The sequence below is a fragment of the Tupaia chinensis genome, unplaced genomic scaffold (assembly GCF_000334495.1).
Source record: "Tupaia chinensis unplaced genomic scaffold, TupChi_1.0 Scaffold000515_1, whole genome shotgun sequence".
Lineage (NCBI taxonomy): Eukaryota > Metazoa > Chordata > Mammalia > Scandentia > Tupaiidae > Tupaia > Tupaia belangeri.
The window spans coordinates 7,809,042-7,821,623 of NW_006160028.1; the positions used below are offsets into that span (position 1 = coordinate 7,809,042).

The window sequence follows — 12,582 nt, forward strand, 5'->3', positions numbered from 1 at the left end:
TAAAAAAAAAAAAAAAAAAAAAAAAGAAGAGTAAGAGAGGGACCAGCAGTTGGTGTAATGGGTATGTTGCTGGACTCTCATGTAGTTGATGGCGGTTCAAGTCCTGGACCTGACAGCTTAAACTCACACCGGGCGCGTATGCATGAATGCCCAAGATCCCAAGAGGAGAATGGAGGAGAAGGGATTGCGGTGTGGCCATCCCCTCGGGGGTGATTTCTCGCTTTCTGTCTCTGTCTCTCTGTCTCTCTGGCGAGTGCATGCGCCCTATAGCAAAAACCTCTCCAAAAAATGAAAAAAAGAAAAAAAAGAAGAGGAAGAGATATCAGATCTCTCTGCTCGAGTGAGCACAAAGAAAAAGGCCACAAGAGGACACAGCACAAGGGCAGCCATCACAAACCAAGGAGAGAGCAGCAGCACTGTGATCGTGGACCTCTGTGGACCTCTGGCCTGTGGGCCTGAGAATAAACCTTGGATGTGAAGCCACCCGGTCTGTGGTGTTCTGTTACGGCAGCGCCAGCAGACTAGTATGCCAGAGTTCTTTCCATCAGGGTTCAGTGGAGTTCAGCAAATAGTACCTGCCAAGTACCCACCGTGTGCCTGGCACCACTGCACACACTGCAGATCCAAGGGTGACCAAGACAGGGTCCTTGCCCTCGGGGCCTGCCCTGTCCTTGGGCTGCTCATGGCCAGTTAGGAAACAAACACACCTACCAGTCGTCTGGATGTCATTCAGGAAGGGCTATGTTCGCGTTTAATACAGGGTGCAACGAGAACTTGGAGGAACAACGAACCTCCAGGGAGAGGGTCTGCGAGGGATCAGGGATGGCTTTGGTTGTGACCGAGCTGATTGAAAGAATTAGCCCAGCAAAGAGGGGAGGAAGGGTTTCCTAGCAGAGGGAACAGTACACTCAGAGGCGCGGAGGAGAGTGAGGGTGGTGTGGGCGGGCACTGTGATGCAAGGGCTCCTTTGATGCAGACCCTGGAGAGGTCCTGCAAAGGACCTCCCACTCTCCTGTTTGTAGGACCTTTGGTCAGGAGATGGTGCTAAATGATGGCAAGGGGCAGAGTGGGATGAAAGAGACGCTCGTGGGAAAGAGAGATGGGCAGGAAGAGGATGAGGTGGGCACGAGCAGCCTGGGAAGAACCAGGAAGAGGGTACTGGCAAGAGAAGAGGTAGTGGGCAGGCCCAGGAAATGAGTTTGAGAGCCCCTGACCTTGGGGTCACAGAGCAGACAAAGCCAGGAAGGGCATGTAGGAGCCCAGGTGTCGCTGTATCCTTCATCAATCCCCTGGGTCCCAGCTCCATCTCAGTGCTGACCTAGGTCCCTGAGGAGCTGGTGAAGCAGGAGGGGCCTCCAAAACAGAAGTTCCTCTGCTCTCAGGGCTCAGAGATGGTTCTGTTGTCATTCAACAGTTAAACTGGCAGAGCTTGTAGGAATCAGGTCCCTTCAAACCACACCTCCTTCCCTCTCCAGAGCAGCTGGTCTCATGGGCCTGCCAGGGTGGAGAAGATGGACAGATAGAGTTGCCAGGACAGAAGAGGCACAGTCCCTAGAGCTGGCAAGAAGTGTCAAAGCCCAGATACCACATCATGTGACCACAAATGGCATCCAAGAAGCATTGCTTGTGTTTGTTCGGACATTTTCCTGTTGGCTGATTTAGTTTCAGGGCCATGGCTAGGATATGCCTGGTCCGTAGAAGTTTCTCATGCAGGGGAAAGGCACTAACACCTTCACAAAAATTAATGGAGAGAACAGCAGTTAGCGTAATGGCTATGTCACTGGACTCCCATGTAGTTGACCGTGGTTCACATCCCAGACCCGGTGGCTTAAACTCACGCTGGGTGTGTGTGCGTGCATGCCCAAGATCCCGAGAGGAGAATGGAGGAGAAGGGATTGCGGCATGGCCATCCCCCCTGGGGGGTGATTTTTTGCTTTCTGTCTCTCTGTCTCTCTCTGTCTATCTGGCGAGCACACGTGCCCTATAGTAAAAACCTCTTAAAAAAATTAATGAAGAATTGAAAGGTAACTTAGATCTATGTTTGGGCCTGGCAGGCACATGCACACAGATACATAGACACTCGGACTCTCGCCAGGCCCACAGCCCTGTTCTGGATTAGCCTGACTTAATGGATGCCATTGTGAGAGAAGTTGGTCCTCGGTATCAAGAAAATTCGAAGCAGGCAGACGGGCTGGCTGCAGGGCACAGCAGTAATGTGCTTCCCAAGGGAAGTTGAATCTCACATGTTGACCAGGGTTCAAATCCGGCCCAGTCAGTTGAAACACGCCAGGCATGCACGTGAGTACCCAAGATCCAATGAGCTAATGGGCAGAAGGAAGGAGATGATGATATGACCAGGCCCTGTGGGGGATGTTCCTCCTCCTCCCTCTCTCTCTCTCACTCTTGAGCTCTATCATTTAATAAAGAAAAAATATGTGGGTAGTTGACTCTTTCTTGCCTCTACCCTTCCAGAAACTTCAGACTTACATTATTGTAGAATCTGGTATGTCTTAAAAGGATAACATCTCTACCTCCTGCTTCAGATAGGCTGATCTTTCTCTTCAGATTCTGCACCTGTGAGGTAGATCCTCCCAGTTGGCTGCTGACACTCTTAGATCGCACAAGGTCAAAGACAGAAGTTTGGAGGTGTAGTCTGATAGATCCTTCTCCATATTCGAAGTGCAATCCCACCAGGTGAGGGTGCAATGTCCCCGACTTCTAGATAAGCTCTTATCTACAGAACAGCTCACTTCCCTTCTCTTCTCAATTCAATTGAAGACCCTGGAAGGGAAAGGGAAAGGGAAAGGGAAAGGGAAAGGGAAAGGGAAAGGGAAAGGGAAAGGAAGAGCCCTGGAGAGGCAGTAGGGAGAGGACAGGAGAGGGGAGAGACTAAGTTCTGCATTCATTCTACCATCAGTTGTTGGCTTCCCATTGAGGAATTCCAGAGGCCACCTGCATCCCTTCCTTCTGTCTACATCCAAGGACCACCTAACACTTGGAATAGGTTCCACTCTGGTTTTTTTTTTTTCTGTCTTTCCAAACAAAAGTTACTTCCACTTCTGGCTTGGCTTCCAATGAGGGTGCTGGGCAGAGGGGTTGATGTTAATATGATTATCAGGAGGGTGTTAAGTACATATTTTATTAAGAAGAAAAGCTGCCTCTTATCATGCCTTCTTGATTCTTATCTTGTAATGAAGATGTTTCCTTGTTCCTAATCCTGCTCAGGGAAAGTTAGGCCCATCTTCAGGACAGATTGTCCTTGGCCTTCTGTTTGGAACTCAGGTAAACACCTGGAGGACAGAGAGCATTTGTCAGAGACATAATGTCTCACAATGTTAGGTTCAGGAGACTGAAGAGGTGTGATAACTCAGAGGCAAGATGATAGTGCAGTGGTCAAATGTGACACTCCGTGAGGCTAACCCACACAAGAAGGCTACAGGTCTGTCTCCAGAGACCTCTCCGAACACGCTGGGCACATGCGTGCCCACAATCCAGAGCTGGCTAAGGCTGGGGATGAACTACTGTATCGGGATTATGTTGGAAGTGCTATTTGTCCGTCTCTCTCTCCTGCTTGTGGAACAAATACGTGAAATAAGCTTTAAAACAAAAGCTATATGACAACTCACTGCAACACACGCTCATGACATGCTGGATCTTTTTACTATTAAACGACTGGGACAACTGGAGATGTCTGAGTGGGTCTGAAGTTTAGATGACAATAATGCATCAGTGTTAGTTTCCTGATTTAAATATTTCATTTTGGGGCCAGCAGGTGGTGTGATGGTGAAGGCGCTGAACTCCCACATGACCAACTGCTATTCAAGTCCCAGACCTGGAAGCTTGAAAATCACACCTGGCTCATATGCATGCGTGCCCAAAATCTTGAGAGGAGGATGGAGGTGAAGAAATTGTAGTATAGCCATCCCCCTGGGGGGTGATTTGTTTCTTTCCCTCTCCCTCTGTCATTCTCCAGCAAGCTCATACGCCCTATCACAAAGACCTAAAAAAAAAAAAGAATTGATATATAAAATATCTTCCATGGAATAGAGAGAAAAATCCCTGATAGAGGCTTACCAGTGCTACAATCCCTCCCCAAGCCACCCTGCCAGCCTCGCATGTTCGGGTTAACCTGGGATCGGAAACCGAGCCTTCCCTATGACCCAAGCATTGCACATTGCCCTACCACCTGCGCCACTGCAGCTGGGCCTTTCCAGATTTTGATGCTTACGGTCTTAAATAGGAGAATGTATTTGTTTTCAGGAAATACACAAAAGCATTTGGGATGGCTGGCAGGTGGCCTGGTGGTTAAGGGCACTGGACTCCCACATGGCTGACTGTGGTTTGAATCCCAGACCTGGGAGTTTGCTTTCTCACTCACTCTCTCTCTCTCTCTTTCTCCCTCTCTGGTCAAATTAAAATAAATAAATAAAGTTAAAGAAAATAACTCTTAAAAAATGATCCCATTTTAAAAAATAGCATTTGGGATGACGAACATAGCAATATACTTAAAAAATTTTTTTTTTTTGGAGAGCTTTTCGCTACAGGGCATGTGCATTTGCCAGAAAGACAGAGAGAGACAGAAAGTGAGAAATCCCCCCCCTGGGGGGCCAGCCACACCACAATCCCTTCTCCTCCATTTTCCTCTCGGGATCTTGGGCACACAAGCACACGCTGCCGGTGTGAGTTTAAGCCACCGGGTCCAGGACTCGAACTGCGATTGACTACATGGGAGTCCAGCGACATAGCCATTACACTAACTGCTGGTCCTGATAGCAATATACTTTTAAATGGTTTAGGAAAAAAAGTTCTTCTACTGGACTTGCAACTTTTCTGTAAGTTTGAGACTTTTTTCAACTTCTTTTTTTTCTTTAACTCATCTGTATTTGTTACCACCTCTTTAAGCAGAGTATAATTTGGGTACACTTCCATTCATAAGCCTCACTGAGTTACTTTTCCCACGGCTTTTAACATACTCAAGTTGGCTTATAATTATGTTCCTCTAAACACTTTTCTTTGGGAAACAAACCCTGTGGAGAGTTCCTCCCTCAAGCTGGTTCAGCTTAACCTACTTCTAAGGGACTAAGACTAATACATGTTTAATTGGTAACTACAGGGCATGGGAAGTTTAAAAAGTAGATCTTAGGAGATGAAACTGAAAATATTTTAACAGATAACAATTCTCTTAAACATCAAGGTATATCTCAGAACACTTTGACAACAAAAGATTTGATCTACTAAGAAATCTGGCTTAGGGGGGCCAGCAGGTGGCGTGGTAGTTAAGGGCGCTGGACTCCCACATGGCTGACCAGGGTTTGAGACACGGACCTGGTGGCTTTCTTTGTATGGCTGACCAGGGTTTGAGACACGGACCTGGTGGCTTGCTTTGTCACTTTCTCTCTCTCTCCCTCACTCTGACCCTTTCTGGTCAAATTAAAATAAAATAAATAAGTGGACAAAAAAAGCTAGAGAAATAAAAAAGGGAATCTGGCTTGGATAGCTAAACACTTTAGACCACAAAGTTAACATTAGGTTACGTATACCTTACAACAAACATTACCTTAATCTGTTAACACAGGCTGACGTGAAACTAGAAAAACATTACTAGCTCTGCCTTAGGGCCTAAAGTATCACAGTATCACACTTAGAAGAAGAAAGAAATCCTATCTTCCCCTTATGTAGTAATCGTCATGCCTTACAGATGTTTAAAATGTTAACTAAAAATAAAGAAAAAAATTCTTAAAAATACATATATTATCAGAGGGAATAAAGATACAGTATTGAATATGTATATAAGTAATTCTTCAGGCAGAGCTTGGTCGACTTCTTCCATGCATGACGTGTCATCTCCTTCGAAGGGTGGCATTTCTTCAGGCACAGCAGCATTAGTGTCATCAGCAGTAGGGTCATCTTCATGGATACCCAGGCCAAGTTTGATCATCCTTAGATTCTGTTAGCATGTGTCCGGGGATCTTCCAGACTAAACCCAGAAGGCAGGAGTGCAGTCTCGTAAAGCAATATGATCAAATTCTTCACAGACTTGTCGTTCTTGTCAGCCTCTGCCTTTTGCCTTAAGGTCTCAGTAATGGAATGATCAGGATTGATCTCCAGGTGTTTCTTGGCAGCCATGCGGCCCATTGTGGAGTTGTCTCTTAAGGCTTGCGCTTTCATGATTCTCTCCATATTTGCTGTCCAGTCATGTGTGCTTGTGACAATGCAGCATGGGCATGTTACCAACTGGTTTGAGACAACTACCTTCTCCACTTTTCCCCCAAGATATCTTTCATGATTTTGCAAAGGTTTTCAAACTTTTTTTTTTCTCTTCCTGTTTCTTTTTTTGTTCTTCATCTTCTGGAAGTTCTAAACCCTCTTGGGCGACTAACACTAAAGTCTTCCCCTTAAACTCCTTCAGCTGTTGGACACAGTACTCATGGATAGGCTCGATCATATATCACTTCTGTCCTGCTTCTGAAGATGTTCTGTGAAGGCCGAGTTAGATAACTGGTCCTTGGCCTCACCTGTGATTTAGTAGGTAAATTTCTGGTTTTCCTTCATTCTGGTGCAATAATCCTTCAGGGATATCATCTCATCACCAGAAGCAGATGCGTAATATCTTAACGGCACTGAAAGCTTCCTACGATTTTGAGAGTCTTCATGAATTCTAAGCTTCATATTTTTAGAAAACTGCTCATAAAACTTTTTGTAGCTCTCTTTATCTTCTGCCAGTTTAGTGAAGAGCTGTAAGCATTTTTTTGATCAAACTCTGTTAACTTTCAGCATTTTACTTTGTTGAAACATCTCACGGGAAATATTTAGAAGGAGATCCTCAGAATCCACCACCCTTCTATGAAATTCAGATATTCAGGGATCAGTTCCTTACAACTGTCTATGATGAATACTCTGCTTACATACAATTTAATGTTGTTACTTTTCTTCCTGTCTTCAAACAAGTCAAAAGGAGTACATCTTGGAACGAAAAGAAGAGCTCTGAATTCCAACTATCCTTCAACTGAGAAGTGCTTCACTGCCAAGTGATCTTAGTCAAGCTCTTGTAGAATTTTCCATACTCTTCATTGGTAATATCATCAGGATTTCTGGTCCAAGTAAATTTCATTTTGTTGGGTTCTTCTTGATTAATGTACTTTACCTTAACCTCTTCCTCCTCCTCCTCCTTCTTCTGTCACCATCTTTCTTTTCTTCTTCATCAGAGCCAACATCTATTTCAGGTTTGTCATCAGACTCCTTTTCTTCTTTTTCTTTCTCTTCCTTTTCTTCAGCCTCATCATCACTGACTTCTTTATCACACTCCTCCACAAAAAGAGTAATGGGATAGCCAACAAACTAAGAACGTTTCTTCACAATCTTCTTTATTCTTCTTTCCTCTCAGTACTCAGTTTGGTCTTCTTTCAGATGCAGGATAAACTTAGTCCCACAACGCATGGGTTTGCCTGTCAGTCCTAACCGTGAATGAGCCCCCTGCAGAGGACTCCCAGGCATACTGCTCATCATCATTATGTCTGGTGATTACAGTCACTTTCTCAGCAACCAGATAGGCAGAATAGAAACCAACGCCAAATTGGCCAATCATAGAGATATCTGCACCAGCCTGCAAAGCTTCCGTGAAAGCTTTGGTCCCCGACTTAGTGATAGTGCCAAGATTATTGATTGAGTCGGCCTTCATCATTCCAATCCCAGTATCCACTATAGTGAAGGTTCGACCTTGTTTGTTTGGAATGAGATTAATGTGCAGTTCCTTCCTGGAATCTAGGTTACTGGGATCTGTCAAGCTTTCATATCTGATTTTGTCCAGTGCATCCAATGCATTTGAAATAAGCTCCCTCAGGAAGATCTCTTTGTTGGAGTAGAAAGTGTTGATGATCAATGACATCAACTGGGCAATTTCTGCCTGAAGGCAAACGTCTCAACCTTCTCCTCTATGGGTTGGTCTTGGGTCTGGGTTTCCTCAGGCATCTTGGCAAAGGACTCCACAGTATCTGCATTGCAGCAGCACCTGGATGCGGAAGCAACTCTCAAACTTTTTTAATGTGGGGGAAAAAAAGTGGGCCCTGTTCTTAGGAAAATTGCAGGGCCAAAGAACTATTCAGAATCACAGTTTTGGGGGCCAGCCTCACAGCCCAGTTGTTAAAGGAGCTGGATCCTACAGGGTCAATAGCAGTTTGAATCATAGCCACTGTGACTTGAAGAAACACATTGAGCAAATATGCATGCATACCCCAAATCCCAACAGGATGGAGAAATAGAGAAGGCACTGCAGCACAATCACACCCCATTGGGGGATGCTTCCTCTCTCTCTTTCTTTCTCTCTCTCTTGTCAGCATATATGCATTATGGCAATTAAAAAACGATATATTGAGGGACTGGCAGGTGGCATGGTGGTTGAGAGCACTGGACTCCCACATGGCTGACCATGGTTTGAGTCCCAGACCCAGTGGCTTGCTTTCTCACTTTGTCTCTCTCTCTCTCACTCTGTCTCTCTCTGGTCAAATTAAAATAAAATAAAATAAGTTCAACAAAATAATTCTTTAAAGAATTGGGTCATTTTTGCTTAGAGAAATATAGAAAAATACTTTGTGACTTTCCTGATGACCTAATAGCTTTTGATGAAATATCTCAATTTTTTCTCAAGGATAAATACCTTCACATGACTGTATGATTTAGGTGTATAATTCAGTGCTTCTCTTTAGTTTCCATACCACCTTGATTCTACTGTTATAGTAAGTGGCACTTTATTTAGTAATAATAATAATTATTATTGAGAGGTCTCTCTTGTAGGGTGTGTGTGCTCGCCAGAAAGACAGAGAGAGACAGAGAGACAGAAAGTGAGAAATCACACCCAAGGGGGGAAGGCAACACCGCAATCCCTTCTCCTCCATTCTCCCCTTGGGATCTTGGGCATGCACGCACACATGCCCTGCGTGAGTTTAAGCCATGGTCTGGGACTCGAACCACGGTCACAACATGGGAGTCCAGCAACATAGCCATTACACCAAATGCTGGTCCCTATGTAGTAATAATTACTAATATGTAGTCCACTGCTGGCCATATCTGTTCATTCTTTACAGTGGGCTTGGGTTTGTTTATTTTAAAAAATGTTATTTCTTCCATTGGGGGGGCACATAAACATAGGCTCCCCAACAGGGTTCTGCTGCTATGAGCCATCCCCAGTCTCACCTGGCCCAGATCATGGGCATGTGCTCGTGTCCTCAATGTGCTCAGAGAGATCCTGGGATGCGAATGCAGGACCTTTCCCACGTGGGTCCGGTAGTGTTGTGCTACCTCCTGGCCCTAGGGCTTGTATTTGATTTTGTATCTCTATCTTCCAAGCACATATAGCATAATAAAATGTTTGTTGATTCAAATTATGCCCCAAATCGGTGTTTTTCACTGAACTGTACACTGGGTGAGAGAAACACAGAGGAATCATGAAGGGTGAGTGAAAGTCTGCTTCCTAGGGGTATGATTCTTTCTTCTTTATTCATAATATTATAGGAGACGTGCACATGACAGAGAGGGAGAGAGAGGGCAAGTAGAGAAAAGGGGAGGGAAGGGGAGAGGAGAATAAAGGAGGAGAGGATCCCCTCGCCAGTCCTTCCCACAGTTGGCTCTTGGATATGTACACTGAGCATATTTCAGGCCCACTGGGCTAGAGAGATCCGAACCTTGGTCACCAAGAGAAAAGGGGAGGGAAGGGGAGAGGAGAATAAAGGAGGAGAGGATCCCCTCTCCAGTCCTTCCCACAGTTGGCTCTTGGGTATGTACACTGAGCATATTTCAGGCCCACTGGGCTAGAGATCCGAACCTTGATCACCATGTGTGATCTGGCTTCTCTTGAACATTATATTATTCTTACCTTTTGGAACTTGTCAATAGGCTGAAAGTTATTAAAGGGAGCCTGGATATGGGAAGATGATTTTTTCTTAATGTTTGAAGCTGGCAGAGGCCAAGATGTCTCAACCTTCTGAAACAGGACGTGGGACTGGTAATTATTATAGAGAACACACCTCAAGTCTGCTCCTTTCTGACTTTTGCAGTGGAGCAGGTGTCCGTGAGGCGCAGCAAGCTGGCTGGAGGAACTGCAGGTTGGCAGTTACGGATTAGAGCCAGACTTTGCAAACGTTTTCTATAGTCACATACTGTTTTAGGTTTTCAGGGCTATACGGTATCTGTTGCAAAGATCCAATTCTGCCTATAAGCGCAAAAGCAGCCCTAGGCAATATGTAAATATAATATTTGCTTATGGATACTAAAGTTTTAATTTCCGATAATTCTCACGTGTTACAAAATATTCCTTTTTTTTTTCCAACCATTTAAAAATATAACGGCTGTTCTTGGCTTACAAGTCGTACAAGAGGAAGGCTAGATTTGGCCGCGGACCACACTTTGAAAACCCATGATCGGCGTCAGGCCCGCGCCGCCCTCCAGCTGGTTCCCTCGGTCAAGTTGCCTAAACTCTCTGAGCCGCGGGTGCGTGCGTATTTAAGGCTGGGGTGCGGGAATAAAGCCTAAGGCACGTGCGAGCACTTGGCAAACCCGGCGGAGATACGCCAATCACCGCCGTTCTCCCACCAGTTCCCGCCCAGCGACCGGTGCGCAGGCGCGGAGATGGACGGGCCGCCCAGACCGGAGCGCGTGGCCGTGTCACGTGGGGTCGGACGCGGCCCTGTTTCCCTGGCGACGGTTTCCCAGCTTCGCGCCGCCCCCGCAGCCGTAGCCGCGCCCGACCGCCATCCCTCACAAGACACACTCCGGGTGAAGAAGCCATGGCCACGTCGACAGGCGTGACCTTCTCCATGGGCACATCCTTCTCTGTGCCCGACGGCTTGCCTGACACTGAGAAGACGGCAGGGGAGGCGGAGAACACGTATATCCTGCGGCCCATCTTCCAGCAAAGGCGGGTAGCGGGCGGGAGGTGGCGGGGGCAACCTCCAGAGTGTTCTGTCGGGCGGGCAGAGCGAGTCGCCGAGCCTGCGCGTGGGAGAGGGGCGCGCGGCCTGGCTGCGGCCCGGAGGGGCGGGGCCGGCAGCTGGCAGCGACGTGCGCCTGCGATGTCGCGGTTCGCCTCCGGCGGCAGGGGGCAGCAGAGGACCCGACCTGCAGCTGCAGGGAGGTCGCAGGGAGCTGCTGGTTAATCTAAGTTTAAGAGGCCCAGGTCGTGTGCACAGGAGAAAGCGGATGGATAGACGCGAGGGACAGAAAACAGACGACTTACAGCTAATGCCCCTGAGCCGTGACTGAGGGGTACTGTGAGCACGTGCACCGGAATGTGCTCACTCCTGTACATGAAGTCCCACCCAGGTAGCATCTCGGGGGCTTAGAATAGCTTTTTCCTCACAAGAGAATCAGATTGCTGAAGGTACAACAGGATGTGAGCAGTGAGAGAGAGACGGTGAAACTGACACGGAAGTTTTTGGCTTGAGCAACTAGAAGAATGGCATACCGTTGACTGAGATGGGCAAGGCTGCAGGAGGACCTAGGGCAGGGGGAGTAGAATGCATGTTAAATTCGAGTTGGTGAGAGACGTCCAGATGGAGAGGTCTAGGGTGTAGCTATGAATTTGGGATATGACTTGTCTTAATTTGTTCATATTTCTTTTATAATAAAACATATTTAAAAAGGATTAAATGGTAGTAATGAGAAAATGGGAGAGTTTGAGAAGAGAAGGTAAGTTGGAGTTTTGGAGTTATCAATGAAATGCTCCCAAATTGTTCCGTGTAGGTTCAGACCTTCTGTGGTTAAAGACTGTATCCATGCTGTGCTCAAGGAGGAACTGGCAAACGCCGAATATTCTCCGGAAGAAATGCCTCAGCTTACAAAACATTTGTCAGAGCACATTAAAGATAAATTAAAAGGTAATGATAACTGGAAATGACTCGTTCCTTCTGAACACTGAATTTTGCCTATGTGTCCCCTTCATCTTTTTTTAGAGAGGTTTTTGCTATAGGGCGCGTGTGCTCGCCAGAGACAGAGAGACAGAAAGTGAGAAATCACCCCCCAGGGATGGCCACGCCGCAATCCCTTCTCCTTCGTTCTCTCGGGATCTTGGGCACACACGCACAGGCGCCCGATGTGAGTTTTAAGCCACCGGGTCCGGGACATGAACCGCAGTCAACTACATGGGAGTCCAGCAACATAGCCATTAGGCTAACTGCTGATCCCGCCTTCTTCATCTTTATTTATTTATTTAATTGCCAGAGAGTGCAGGTATCCTCCAGAGAGAGAAAAAAATACATATGTTCACTCACATATGCCCGTAATCATTTTCCTTCATCTTTCTATCCTGTTGGGATTTGGGGCACACACACAACAAGCCTGGCATGTTTTTCAAGCTGTTAGGGCTGGGGTTTACCCTGCGATTGGTCCTGTGAAAGCTGGCTCCAGCGTACTGTGCCTAACCACTGTACTATGGGATAGGCCGCTTTCCTCATCTTTAAACCAGCTGTGGGTTCTCTTGAAAACAGCCTTTTCTTCACTGTTTACTCTTCTGTAATTATTTGGCAACTTTTACTCATGTAGATTTTTGTAGATGGTGGGAAAAAGGAAAGATGTGAAATAAAACATTGTAGG

General features: G+C 46.4%; 1 protein-coding gene and 1 pseudogene across 1 annotated transcript in view; one reads left to right on the forward strand and one right to left on the reverse strand.

The window, feature by feature from the left end:
- Positions 1 to 725: 725 nt before the first annotated feature.
- On the reverse strand, positions 726 to 8,227 carry LOC102497313 (heat shock protein HSP 90-alpha pseudogene; annotated as a pseudogene).
- A 2,440-nt stretch (positions 8,228 to 10,667) lies between these two features.
- DYNLT2B (dynein light chain Tctex-type 2B) overlaps positions 10,668 to 12,582 on the forward strand; it is a 20,482-nt gene continuing 18,567 nt past the window's right edge. The window contains exons 1-2 of the mRNA XM_006156783.3: positions 10,668 to 10,909; positions 11,734 to 11,867. Coding sequence (XP_006156845.1) covers positions 10,779 to 10,909; positions 11,734 to 11,867 — 265 coding nt within the window. The 5' untranslated portion in view covers positions 10,668 to 10,778. The remainder of the gene's footprint in view (positions 10,910 to 11,733; positions 11,868 to 12,582) is intronic.